Source organism: Prenolepis imparis, unplaced genomic scaffold (assembly GCF_030444845.1).
Source record: "Prenolepis imparis isolate NDT839.2.m4 unplaced genomic scaffold, iyPreImpa1.0 SCAF_6, whole genome shotgun sequence".
Taxonomy (NCBI): Eukaryota; Metazoa; Arthropoda; class Insecta; order Hymenoptera; family Formicidae; genus Prenolepis; species Prenolepis imparis.
The window spans coordinates 9491757-9506120 of NW_028141164.1; the positions used below are offsets into that span (position 1 = coordinate 9491757).

Sequence of the window (14364 nt, forward strand, 5' to 3'; positions counted from 1 at the left end):
ATTAATGAAATATAAACACAAGTTTTCGAAGATATTGTGATATTTGTGTTATACATGCAAATAGTTTTTAACAAATTAATTTCTTTGCTTATAATATACTAGCTTATAATATACAAATTTGTTTATAATGTTACACTACACATATTATGTTATAGTATTTTTTTACAAAATTATGTACTGCTTTTATAAACATAGATACTTTTATTTATGCACATATTTTTTGTTACAAGTTAATCATATATTCAACAACTTGATATATTATAGAAAATTGTATGACCGAATATATCGTCGACTACATACAATTGTAATAAATCTTATTTTTTGTCTTTTTTTGTCGATACATAGATTGCTTGCTACATTTTTAATGTCAATTTATAATACATAATGCAAATTGCAATCAGGATCTAAAAATGTAAGAGTACATATACAGAATCATACATATATAAAGGTAAAATTTAATTTAATTTAGCACGAGTGCTTTCTTTATCCATGAATATTCTCTTTGTTTTTTATCAAAAATAAACCATTACGATTTTAAAGAATGTTTGTATTTAATAACTATGCATTGTATATATATTCACATACACATAAAGGATAGTTATATATATATAAGTAAAAATAAGTATATATGTTTACAGGGTATATAAAAAGAAAAAGGATTTGAGACTTAGGATAGATAGATATATTCATCAAATTTCATATATATATGCATATAAGAGTTATTTTTAATTATATGTTAATATTTCAGGAAGTGAACTGTAGAGTTCAAAACAAGAAAAAAAATGTCATAAAAACATATGTTCTTCCAGCCTTATTTTTTGAGTTATACACACATTAAAGAAAATACTGGAAATGTGATTATATATAAACTCTGTTCATACATATCAATTTTAAATTATATATTCAATTATTTTCTATACAAAATCTGATCATATATAATAAAAAAAACCACAAGTTATAACTTGATAGATTAATAACAACAGATTGTCAACTTTCAAAATTTATTCAGCTTTGATCTGCAATCCAGAATACTTTACTTCTGCCATAGTAACAATCTTACAGATCTGCATTTTAATGTCTGCTTGTACTTCTCTAGGCAAATTCAACACAGTCTGCGCCATACTCGCAAAAAATAATTCGATACTACTTTTATGGGATATAGATGTAGTCTTATTGGATATAGATATAGTCTTATTGGATATAGTGTTACGTAAACTTTTACTGTTAGTCACAGTGTTCAAATTTGTATTTATATTTATATTTTTGTTAGTTTTGCATTGCTTAGTTGCTGGTATAATATTTCCAGTATTACTATTGACTATGCAATGATTTGTTTTGCTCGAACTATCCGAAGTTGTAAGACTTCGAGTTTTATCCTTACTTGGCACAGATGCATTTGGTGTTAAGGTAGGCGTGTTCAATGTAGGTGACATTCCAAATGACTTATGTCTTAATAGTGAGGCAGCAGTTGGTAAAGGTTTTGGTCGTATCGGGCGAAAGCGATCCTTCCACAATCCTAATTTTAAGTCTGTCGTGCAGTAACTTAGTTTTGATGTTGGAGACTGCAACTTGATGAACTCTAACGATTTCTTGCTGCGTCTACCTCTACGTTTCGGCAAAACAGTAGTATTATATTCCTGTGTTGGAGGAATCAGATTAACTGCTAGAGGTTCAGTTTCAAAATTTTCACATTTCATCAACTCGACTTTGACAATATTCTGATCAATTTCTTCCAATGCTTCATTGCAAATCTCTTTGCTATTGTCCTCCATCCCTCTTTTGATTATTGCACATTAAACTTAAAAAGATCTGGTTTCTTCCTATTTCTGATGCTACAAAAAATATATTAAAAAATATAAACTTTAAATCAATATATAAGCTATATTATTTTTTTAAAAAACTTACATAAATGCGTTAGCTTTTAAACATTCATATAAAATATTTTGCATAATTTGTAGTGCATTAGGATTTTAATTAGTGATAACAGAATTCTAAAACCTTTTTGTCATCATTAATTAAAACCCATCTTTCCAAATAATTATTTTTTAACATAAAAAACAATATTTTTATATTTTATTTTTACACAAGTATAAGAAAGAACTGCCTTTAATTCTTTTATGTAGAACGTACTTAGAAAAAATTTTCATTTCTATCTTTTCCACAACTGTTCAAAAGAGTAACTTTTTTAGAACTTTATTATTTATTCACACGGTGCTATGGAATCAGACTTACCAACTTGAAAGAGGATATAGCATATATAGAGAGAAACTAGAGAAGCTGACAAGCTGACACTATATTTATACAATAGATTTGTCGGATATGCGGATTGGCTATCGGAGATGGATTATTTCCAATATTTCTAGAAAGTTTTCTGCAACAGCAACCAATCAATACACACAACCGACAAATATCAATGTATTACATTAACAGTTTACAAGTGTATTATTGATGCACTTTATAGAAATACATGTATGTATATATATATAATATGATAATATAATTATTTATATAACTCAATTTAAGAAACTTAAATTTATGAAAAAGAACTGGATATATGCGTAGAGTTTTTGATTTTTCCGATACGTAATTTAAACTATACTACATTTATGTGTTATTGTCACTTGTCCAGATTTCGTTAATGGGAGATTGGTGTTATCGATCCGATCGGTGGGTCCTGCCATTTAAATTCCTCTTGATAGGTAACGTAGACTAGCCAATAGAAAACGTTAAGTAGACCAAAAGACGCGGGAAAGACTATTCGCGCCACTCTGTCGATGTAAGACACGCTGTTTATGTGTCTCGATATACGATCACCGCATTTCCGGTAATTACTAGCTACTTCCCGTTGTCGACGGCGTCTGTAATATTCAATATTAATTAATTAAAACATATATTTTATGTTTATTATGATTTATATAATATTATTATATATTAATAATAAATAATAAAAACAAATACACATATTAATTATTAATAAAATATGTATACACAAATAAGCAATTACCCTTGCATGCAAGCATTATTACAAATATTATTATTTTATAAAACATAAATATACTATTTTCTGCACAGGTACTAATAATGGATACCTGAAAGCATCATCTCCTGCTAAACAATAGAGAAACTGCCGCCATAATGGTAAAATGAGCTCAGTTTGTGTTTGTCTTTCCATCGTCGATGGCTTTGAAGAAACGGCAACTGTTATGGAACGACAGGAATCTTCATATGTGATCCCATCCTGCAAAAAGAATATAATTTAAATGTATGGTAATTGATATTTCATTAAATAACTCTAAAAAAAATCCTATTAGCAATTTAAAAAAAGCCTAAAAAAAATATATATTAAAGTATAATTTTGAAGATTAAGAACTTTAATAATATACACATTATAATTTATATATTTTTATAAGAAAGTTAAAGTATAAACACAATAATGTATAAATGCATCTAAAAATATTTGAAAACTTTCTAAATGTGTACAAATATTTTATTAAAGAAAAAAATATCTGATATTATATATTTGAATGTTTTGTTTCAAAAATGCAAGTTTTCCTTGATGACATTTACACTTCATTTCCATTTAATTTCAACTTACGCTGTACAGTGTAGACATAAGGGATCCGCGTCTTCTGGTATTCGTGTCAACGATTTCCGGATGAACAGTCTGAGGACTGCAAGAAATCATCGTGTGAAATGTATCTTCAAATTCTTCGCTCGTGATACCTTCCCAGTCTTCCCATTCTTCATCATCCAACGGAATCTCGCCGCTACCAATCTGCACAAATTAATCAACATTAAAGTAGTATGTATATACTTTAATCTTTTTATATATACCAACATATTTTTATAAGGTAAATTTATATGCAAAAGATTTTACTATTTTATAAACATCTGGAAATTCGGTATGCATATATATCGCTTCTCTCCTCTATAAGAAAAGTATTCAAATAATGAATGAAATATCGCAATTATATAAAATTATCACCTTTGTAAAGTAATGAACACCAGCAAATTCTAAAAGGGTAGCGATACAGTAACCGAAACTCATCAAGAGAAACCAATCTAAAGCGGTAGCATATCTAACTTTCGGCAAATCCGTTCTGGAATCGAGACTTATCGTTGATAGCGTCAAAACGGTAGTGATACCTGTAAAATTTATTATACAATATTATCCACGATCGAGAGAATTTTCCATTAGATGTCATAGTGCTTAAAGCCTATGAAATTTTCAAGATCTTTAAAGAAAGGAAGAAAGAAAAAAACAGAAAGAGAAAGAAGAAACATAATAAAAATAAAAAACAAATCTAGAATTTCCTTTATAATAAGCAAAAGAATGTGTGACGTGTGATTGAAAAATGATGCAAATATATTTAATATAAAAATAATATAAAATTTAATAATATAAAAAATAATATAAAATTTAAAATTGTTAAAAGTTATATTAATTAATTAAAATATGGCTTACTCTTAATGGTTTTTGAAATTTTTTAACTCTCTTTCAGTAAAGATATTCGAGGACTTTATATATGACAAATATATTTATTAATATATTTATATTAGAACGATATATATTAAAAAGATTGATATTAAAAAAAAATAATTAATATAATGTTTATTTAAACTCCATTAATCTTTTTTGACAGAAATCAGCTAATTAAATCGTTAATTAGCAAATTAAAATTTTAAATAATAATACGCGTTTTAAAAATTAAAATAATAATATGTTTTAAATAATATATTATATAGTTATTTAAAGACAAATAATATTTTGTGACAGAAATCAGCTGATAAATGTCAAAAAATATTAATCGAATTTAAAATAACTATAATACATTATTTAAAACAGATTATTATTTTAAAATTTAATTAGCAAATTAACGCTAGCTGATTTCTGTCAAGAAATATTAATAAAGCGTCAATTTGCTAATTAAATTTTAAAATAATAATATATTAAAAATATTAAGATAGTAATAGTATGTTGTAAAATAATATGTTATAATACCTTGATCCGTGAATAATATTCTTTGACAGAAATCAGCTGATAACTGTCAAAAATATTAATCCAGTTTAAAGTATTATAACATATTATTTAAAACATTATTTTTATTTTTGTAACACGTATTACTAATATGAAAATTTAATTAGCAAATAAACTCTTTGAATAGCTTCATATATGAATAAAAAATAATTATATCAAATATATAAATCCTTGAATATCTTTACTAAAAGTTAAAAAATTTCAAGAAATGTTAAGAGTAGGCCATATTTTAATTAGTTAATATAACTTTTGACATTTTAAATTTTATATTACATATAGAAATATATTATATATTATATATTTTAGACGATATAAGAATAAACTTGAAACGATTAGATTGAAATCAAAAAGAAAAAAATTTTTTAAATTGATTTTTTTTTAAAGAACATACCTAAACCTACTCGATCGCTTGTTGCCTCACGATGAATCCAAAAAGATACCCAACTCAATACAACTATCAAAACACATGGTACATAAACCTGTCAATATACAATAAAATCTTTTTATGTTTATATATATATACTTTATTACGTCGTGTAAAACAAAGACAATTACCTACTTATGTTTTAGTTAAATATTTATAATAATAACCGCTTCAATTATCGCGTACTTACTTGTATAAGAAAATATCCAGTATGGCGTTGCAAATTAAAAGATACTTGCAATACTGAAAACTCGCCCTCGCGACGAATATATGTGAGATTTCTATATGGCGAACCCATTAAATCGAACTGTGAAAGCGCCATTCCAGGTATGAAGGTCACCGGAAGGGAACCTTCCTGCCATTCGTAAACCAATTGTCTCGATGTGTACGCATCTAATAAATAGATGTATAATAATATTATAAAAGAAATTTAAGTGAATATACGAGTGATATATGCAGAGAAGCCAAACATAAGCCTTCAAGCATTGGTGTGATACAATACTTGATGAAGTACATTAATTTTAAAATTTAATCTCAGTAGTGCGATTAATTTTGATCTTTATTCAAATCTTCCTCTAGCTAAAGAAAATTGTTCCAATGAAATATGTATATAAAAACATATTTAAAAAATCAAAGATATCTGTATCTATTTTAATGATATCATTACATATAGAAACGTTCCACTAAAATTTCTTTAAATATTTAATAAATACAACAATCTAATCATAATTATATCAAGCATTTTATATTTATCCTTGGATATCGATCTTGAACATTCGAAAAGATATATTCGAATGTATCTTACATAGCATTACATGGAAATGTCTTCGCTATCCGAATATCTGATTTTAATCACGTGTCTCGATTTGAAAAAAGTTCGACGCGCTTATGATAATAAATTCTGATATTACATCGTATGAGATGGGTCTCTGTGCCAGCTGTTGTGACAGAAGGTAGACCACCAGAGATACCATAAAACCGAAATGTAAAGAAATATCGAATTTATTGCAATCGTATAACTTCGGCGTGGATGATTTCGAACGCTCGACGAAGGATAATATCGGTAGATAGTATCGTTATGAACATATGAGAAGCAACATAACGTAAGACGTGCGACAGCATACGATTGAAGTGTTATACGTCCCACTTTTATTACATTTTTCATTAAGTTCAGATTCAATTTAGTGACAAAAAAATTATTTTGTATTTCCCAATCACCTCTAAATTGCAACTTAAAAATTAAAAGGAAAAAAGGCGCGATATTGTCAATTAGAAGAATCTTAACTGATAATTTTTTCTTTCCATATAGGTATAGAATTTTATATGCAATTTTTCGAACGCATTAATTTTTTTTAATTGTAACATTTATCTTTCCAAGCTGCTACGTATATTATGTAATTGTTTTGTTCGAAAGATTAATATATATACATACAGCTTCCCATTATTAACGGGCAAGATTGTCGATCCATAGGGAAGTTCCTCAACTCCATGGGACATTTAGCTTTGATAGTAAGTCTGCACATATTAAGAAACAATATTTAAAAAAAAATTTTAGATTAAAAATGTCATTGATGTAATTGCATTTTGTAATTGTATTGGATACAATTTATACCCAATATATTATTATATTTTCATCATATAAAAAATTGATCGATATTAATATTTAGAAATTTGCATCTCTGCATCTTTTTTTTTATTATTCAATTTTATATTATTATCCTCTCGTTGTGCTGCATAGATGTACTTTTTTTAGAACAAAAACTTACAAAAATTTAATTTATCTATTATAATTATTTTGAGAATACAAAATTACGATATTTTTCGTGAAATATATATATATTTGAATATATATATTGTCGAGTTTATAATTAAATTTTTCTATCTGTCGATCGTACGGATGCAACGATGCAAGGAAAGTTTGAGAATATCTAGCTAGAATTGGCGATATTTGATGCGTAAATTCACGCGCGAACAAACCTCATAGAGTAGAGTATATCGCCATCCTGGGAGATCCTTAACAATTTGTTCGGCACGGTGATCGTATGTACATAACTATGCTTGCCATTGTAAAAGTAAGTATCAGGACGCCAGATCCTCTCGACCATTTTGATGCTAAGACTAAGGGACTTGATAGGGCCCAGGAAACTCAAACGCGAATCGCGCCATGATTGTCGGAAGTAGCAGTCCATCGAATAATCCTGACGAACAATTTTCAAACTACATTAAATCCGCTATCGGATAAGAACTTATTAAATTTGTCTATTAGGAAATATAAGATACATATATGGGATATATGAGATACATCAATAAATAACCGATTAAAAAAGATTTGTTACATAATTTAATTTTATATCTCAGATTTATATCTCAGATAATTTTGTATCTCAGATATGTATATGTATGTATCCCTCATGGGTTTTTTTTATTGAATATTGTTAATCTTTTTGCGTTAAAAATGTTCTATTTAAGATTAATAATATATATATATATATATATATATATATATATATATATATATATATATGAAGGATGTTAATATATGTATATATATGAAAATAATGAGATTATTTAGAAATCATTAGCTGCAATATATAATTGATTCTCATTTTATAAATACAAAATAATTATACAAATATTATAGGACACTACATATTTATATTACTTTATATGTAAAAAAAGATAGAGCAACTTTATTGCCATATCTTCCTTACTGAAAAATTTCAAATCTCACCATATCGAGTTCGGACACTGGGCCCATACTCCTAATTAGGATATTGGTTTTCACCACTGTGGGCATGCCTAAAAAAATACGTGATATGACTAATATCACGAAACTCTTTGACAATTTTAATTTATAAAATTAATTTATAAAATGTCAACGTCAGCATTCTAAAGAAAATTTATTAGAATATATAGAATATAGCTTTTAAAAAAAAAGAAATAATTGCAATAATCAGACGTAGATGACGATCAAATTATTAACTAGGAGAAAAATCTACTAAAATATATAATATAATAAATTAAAAATAGCTTTAATTTACAATTCAGATAATTATCATTAATTTATAGCATTGTAGTCTATAGGCTACTAGTTATTGATCGATAATTAATGCAGTTAGATCATGTCAGACTATTTTCCTGGATTCTTCTCTCTCTCTCTCGGAAACCAGCAATTATCTTTCGATATTATTTTCCGTTGTACGTGGTTGCGATTAGCACAAAGTGTAGAATATAATGCATAATGAAATGCAGTTTCAATGTTCTAGTGACCGCAGCACAACATCGCTCGTCACAATCATAAATTAATATCAATATTAAATATATTGTATTTAAACTTGATTTAATAATCCAATATCTTTTATAGAAAAAAATAGATTTTTTTAATTTAATTATTAACAAGGAATAAAATTTATTATGTAATATTATTATAATCAATGCTGAAAATGCAACATATGCAATAAATTTCCGCGAATGTACATCTATTAACAAAAGAGACAGCAAAATGTAATATATAGGTGTGCATAAATTTGCATTTACAGAAAAATTTTTTTTTACTTTATAAATAATTACTTTAAAAATAATTATATATTTTTCTCCAAAAAAAATATGACATTGATCTTGACTCCTATTCTATTACTGATCTATCTGAAATATTTTTAATGAGTTTCGGATGAGAAAGAGAAAGAGAGAGATTCCCGAAAACTAATCAAATTGCAATTGTATAATAGAAAGGACTTTGCATCTCTCTTTTTTTACCTTTACCGTGCGTAGGCAGTTGACTATTTTCATAATTCATCAGCAGATTCTCGAGAACCATAGTGATATTCTTCGAAACGATATCGTTCACGGTGGCTCTGGGCATCCTGCTGCCGATCGTCATCATCGATTCCAATGATCCGGATGATGACGATGCAAAACCCGATGTTGCTTTGATTTCAAATGCATAATAACGATATTTGCACACGATGAGCGACACGAGAACAACGAAGCTATGGACATAATGTACAGGTAACATTCGTTACTTCACCAGTAACGAGATCTGTAATATTATTTTTATACAGAATTAAGCGATATCGCGCGCAAACTAAATAGGCTTTTGAGCGTTGGAGAGATACACAGAATTATGTCAGAAATCGCTTACATTCTCTTCTACAATAGTTGCCGAGTTTCTTGTAAGATCTAGAATTCATATTTTGTTAGGAAAATTTAATTTAATTTTGGTTTAAGGAAAATTACTTATAAGGGAATGCATTTTCAAGAGAAAATATCTTGTTAATTGATAATAAAGCTATATACATACATACACTCATATATAATATCTTTTGATAATTAAGTCATACAAATTATAAATTTATTAAAGTAATTTATTAAAGTAAAAAAAGTCATTTAAAGCATCATTTAAAGAATTATAACATATATTATTTACAATTATATTACTATTTTACATTTTATAACATATTATTATTTTAAAATTCAATTAGCAAATTAATACTTTAATCAGCTGATTTCTGTCAAAAAATATTAATCAAGTTTAAGCCAATTTTATATAAAAATATCATTCTTTTTTATATAAAATCGGGGAATGGCGCGTGCTTGTGTTGTTGTGCTAGTTGTACAATAAAATACATTGTTATTTATTCAAGTTTTTAATATTGTTAATTATGTCGAAATGAATTAAAAGATATCTCTATAAATAAATATAATAATAAGGAAATATAAATAATAAAATAGAATTTTTTTAATATTTGAAATTAACAAATTAAAACAAAATAATTTAAGTTAAAATATATCGTACAGTGATAATATTTTAAAAATTGTAAATAGAATATAATATATATTTTAGTAGGCATTGATAATATCAAATTATATTCAGCATTACAAATGAGTCCTAAATGTCGATAATTGAAATTCATTATGTATTTAGTGGACATGAGTGCACTTTTATGATCGTGTGAATGAGATCGATCATCGTAGCTACTTGTTTCGTCTTTAAAGTCGATATTCTGTCCTATAGAGAGAAATTCATTTAAAGCCGTATCGATTACGCATGTATTTTAATCCTAAAGAGAATCCCGTTAATATCGTCCTCAGTTTCAAATTTTTATAATACCTTCGTTGTAACGAGAGCAATTCCTTTACATAATTAATACCGCGTGTAATATTTTTTTTAATTATTCGCATAAAATTTCACAAAAAATTTAATTTTATTTAATACTTTCAATTATATGCGATCTAATGACATAAATCAAACGTACATTATTTGCAGTTAAACTATTTGCAGTTAAAATATTTATTCCCATTCATTTATAATATCCTTTTTATTTATACTCCTGTTTTTTTATATGCACGAACACAAATCATCCCATATATAAATATTATAGAACATTTATATATTCTATATATCTATTTTAATCACTTTCAAAAAGATCGTGCGCCGAGTTTTTCGTCGAGTGGATATCGACTTGAAAGATAATATTCGCACAATATTCTAAGCTTCTCGAATAATATAACATGACATAATGACGACGTTGACGTTACAAAGATTACAAGTTATGCGGAGCACGCTATGTGTTTTTTTTTCCTCATCTCTAGTGTCCACATTCCCTGTTACCCTTTCGACATAGCGAAATAGCATCGTCCACGTTCCAGAACTTTATTCATGCAGGGGTCAGAATATCTCTCTGTGCAAGAGTCAGATAAATTGCTTGCAACACATATATTCGTCCGCTAATTTAAGCGTAGCGGTATCTTATTGCGCGCGATATCTTCCGAAATCTTCCGGAAGTTCTACAAAGTGTTTTGTAAAACAATATGCAAAAAAAAAAACTTTTAGTATATCAATATACACACAATTTTTAAGTGAGAAACGTAACTTACAAATCTTACACAGATAGAAGGAGAACAGTATCTTATCAAATTTTTAATTATCAATTTTAAAATCAAACTCTATCTGAATCTTGCAGATTACGGACTCGAGTAAGTCTATAGCTTCAAACTTCGTAGAAAGATTTAAATATAATATAATTTTATCAAATTCAACATTATTACTCGACATTTCGTATCAATTTTAATTTCCACTATAGAGAATTCGAAACACCGTAATAAAGTCGCAAAAGGGATAAACGACGAGCATCATTTGGTTTAAAGTATAAAGCGAGGCTGGAATCGCGGCGCGGCGGAAAGGAAAAGTGGACAAAAGTGCCTCTTGTCATTCGCCGATTCAGCAGTATCCGTCCGCGATCCACGAGGGTTCGTATCATTGTTTCGAAAGAACGTTACGCCCTATTAAATCACAATCTTGATTGTATGTGCATTTTATTCCCGATTTTCGAACCTTTTAAATCGTATAAAATTTCGAGTGATAACATATAGGCTATATTTTGTTCAGCAAAATTTGAAAAATCAGTTCTCATCATGGGAAAAAAATGTTAGAATGCCTCAAAATCAATCATCAATATAAAATAATTATAAATAAAATAATTAATCAAGTATAAAGTAAAATAATTAATCAAGTATATAAATTTTTGCAAAATCTATCTAGCCTAAGCTATAATTTGATTATTTTTGTGTTTTCAATAGTTCTTTAATATTTTCACAATTTTATTCTTTTTATTATTTATTTTAAGATCATTATATCATAAATTCTTACAATATTGTTATTATTTGATTAAAATATGCAAAAGCAATTTACAATACTTATTACAACCGGATGACTTATGAAAAGATGTGTTTATAGATGTGTTCGATGTTTATATGCATATGAATAATAACTTTTGTTAAATATACTCGATTAAATTCAAAGAGTAATTAGGTTTTCTATGATGGCTGCCTCGAAATCTGCTCTTGAAATATTCAGAGGCTTGTACAAGTTTCGTGATCTACGCGTACGTTTATAATTGCTTAAGATGCATCTTTGAGTCTCATGCGTCAGAAGCGCGCTGGCTTTGATATACAGTGATTGAGATTTTTATTATTTCAAGATGCAAAACGTTTATGAATACAGAGTACAAAACAATGATTACATTAAATGAGTTAAAAGCGACCTGAATAACAATTGGTGATATTATAGTTTTCCATACAAGATAGAGCATTATTCGAGAGTAATTTTTTCTTCATACGTTTATAACCCGAATTCTTAAAATAATCTTATTAATTTAAAACAATTATACGTAATTTAATGATATAGAAAAATGCATTATAATTATAATTTAATAATAATGCAATTATAATTATATTTTTATAATTATAATTATATTTTTTAACAATTTGATTTATGTATCAACATACTTTAATTATTTAACATTTCTTCGTATGATTGCAAATTAATGATTATTATAAAAAGACGCAATAAAATAGATCAAATAACTATTAAACTCTGTATACACATTTGTTAGCTCATGATATATAATTGAGCTCTATACTATTGATAGCTCTATATATATTTCAAATATATCATAAAGTAATTAAAAATAATTTTTACTAATTAATAATTAATAATCTTAATAAATATTATTTTTAATTTTTATGCACGCAAATATATGTTCATGATTTTATCTAATCTTAAAGAGAAGAGAAATTACTTTAAATATATATTACAATAATATTAAACATATAAAAAGCAAAGGGAGAAATGCATATATGTGCGTGTGCAAAAACGAAACTTTTTGTGTGACAATATGCGATGATATGTCTCTTATAAAAAACATATAAAATAAAAATATATGCAGTTGAGAAATGCGTGTCTCCTCTGCAAATGTGTTGCAAGGCGCGATGATTTTCGTTAACAATTACGTTTTACTCACAATGATAGTTTCATTGGTGTCATCTTCGTTATTGAATCACGATCCTTCGTTCTACTTGGAAATTTCAAAGATACGCTCGTTCTCGTCAATGATGCCGATGAGTTTGACACTCGTCACGAGGTACTACAGGCCATTGCGGTGGCCGCGTGGATCTTTCTGCCGCGAACCCCCTAAGACGCGGAGTTACAAGCGGAGTCGCGACGCGCAAGCCCCAAAATCACACCGATCGTATATATTCGCGCTTAATAATCCTTTAATGCCATGCGTGTTCGCGACGATCTCGCGATAAATTTGTGATTTGGAATAATTGACAGTTTAATCAATCTTTAATCTTCTTCCCGTATCATAAATTTGTACGCTTGAGGGAAATAATATAATTTCAAAACGCGATAATAAACGCAAGTTTATCTCAATTATCGTGTAGGTACTTTTATTGCATTTTTATTTAACAATAATTTTGAAAAAAGTGAAAATGTGGGTTTTAATATTTAAAATAAAACCACGAAAATTTTTATGTTACACGTAGAAAGAGAAAGGATTTTTTGCACATTAAATCTTAGTTAAACAAAAATGTTCTTCCTCTCTCTTTCTTTTTCTTTTCTTTTAATTTATATAAAAAATGGACATTAAAATTGTGATAAGATCTTACTTCGCCAGGAAAATAGAGCAAAAAATCTTTTTTTATATTTTAATACGTATACCATATTATTGCTGATTATCATAATATATCAGAACCAATTAACTAATCGGAACTAATTAATTATATCTGATTCTGAGACGATCCAAACTACACCTGCAATCAACGAGATTTCACGCGTCACTACTCTCGTCAAATCACATTAAACTTTCAGTAGTTACCAAATTTAAACACGTTAATTAGGAAGTTTCCAGGCGTGTTTCTGATCGTGTCATGTTTTAGCTAGGCTGTACTTTATTTAGAAGGATTGCTTTCATTTACATTCAAGTGCGGAAATTATATGGAGAACAATCTATAGAGCAACATGTTAAACTGCACTAAATTTGCAAGTCTTATAGATATGCAATTAAGATAAATGATTATATATCATATTATAGAAATATGGCATTCATGCATATCATTC

At 27.4% G+C, this 14364-nt stretch overlaps 1 protein-coding gene and 1 pseudogene across 4 annotated transcripts in view; both read right to left on the reverse strand.

Moving 5' to 3' along the window:
- Positions 1–131: 131 nt before the first annotated feature.
- Positions 132–1822, reverse strand: LOC145937778 (uncharacterized; annotated as a pseudogene).
- A 420-nt stretch (positions 1823–2242) lies between these two features.
- The window catches only part of LOC145937771 (gamma-aminobutyric acid receptor subunit alpha-1), a 61028-nt gene continuing 48906 nt past the window's right edge, over positions 2243–14364 (reverse strand). For 2 of the 4 annotated variants that reach the window (XM_083041138.1, XM_083041137.1), the window contains exons 6-15: positions 9219–9451; positions 8194–8261; positions 7440–7660; positions 6895–6977; positions 5653–5855; positions 5430–5517; positions 3986–4146; positions 3596–3775; positions 3090–3238; positions 2243–2858 (exon numbers count right to left, since the gene is read on the reverse strand). In XM_083041138.1, coding sequence (XP_082897264.1) covers positions 2636–2858; positions 3090–3238; positions 3596–3775; positions 3986–4146; positions 5430–5517; positions 5653–5855; positions 6895–6977; positions 7440–7660; positions 8194–8261; positions 9219–9451 — 1609 coding nt within the window. In that variant the 3' untranslated portion in view covers positions 2243–2635. Of the gene's footprint in view, positions 2859–3089; positions 3239–3595; positions 3776–3985; positions 4147–5429; positions 5518–5652; positions 5856–6894; positions 6978–7439; positions 7661–8193; positions 8262–9218; positions 9502–13264; positions 14290–14364 lie in introns of those variants that run through there. The other 2 variants (XM_083041140.1, XM_083041139.1) reach the window with 2 other exon arrangements.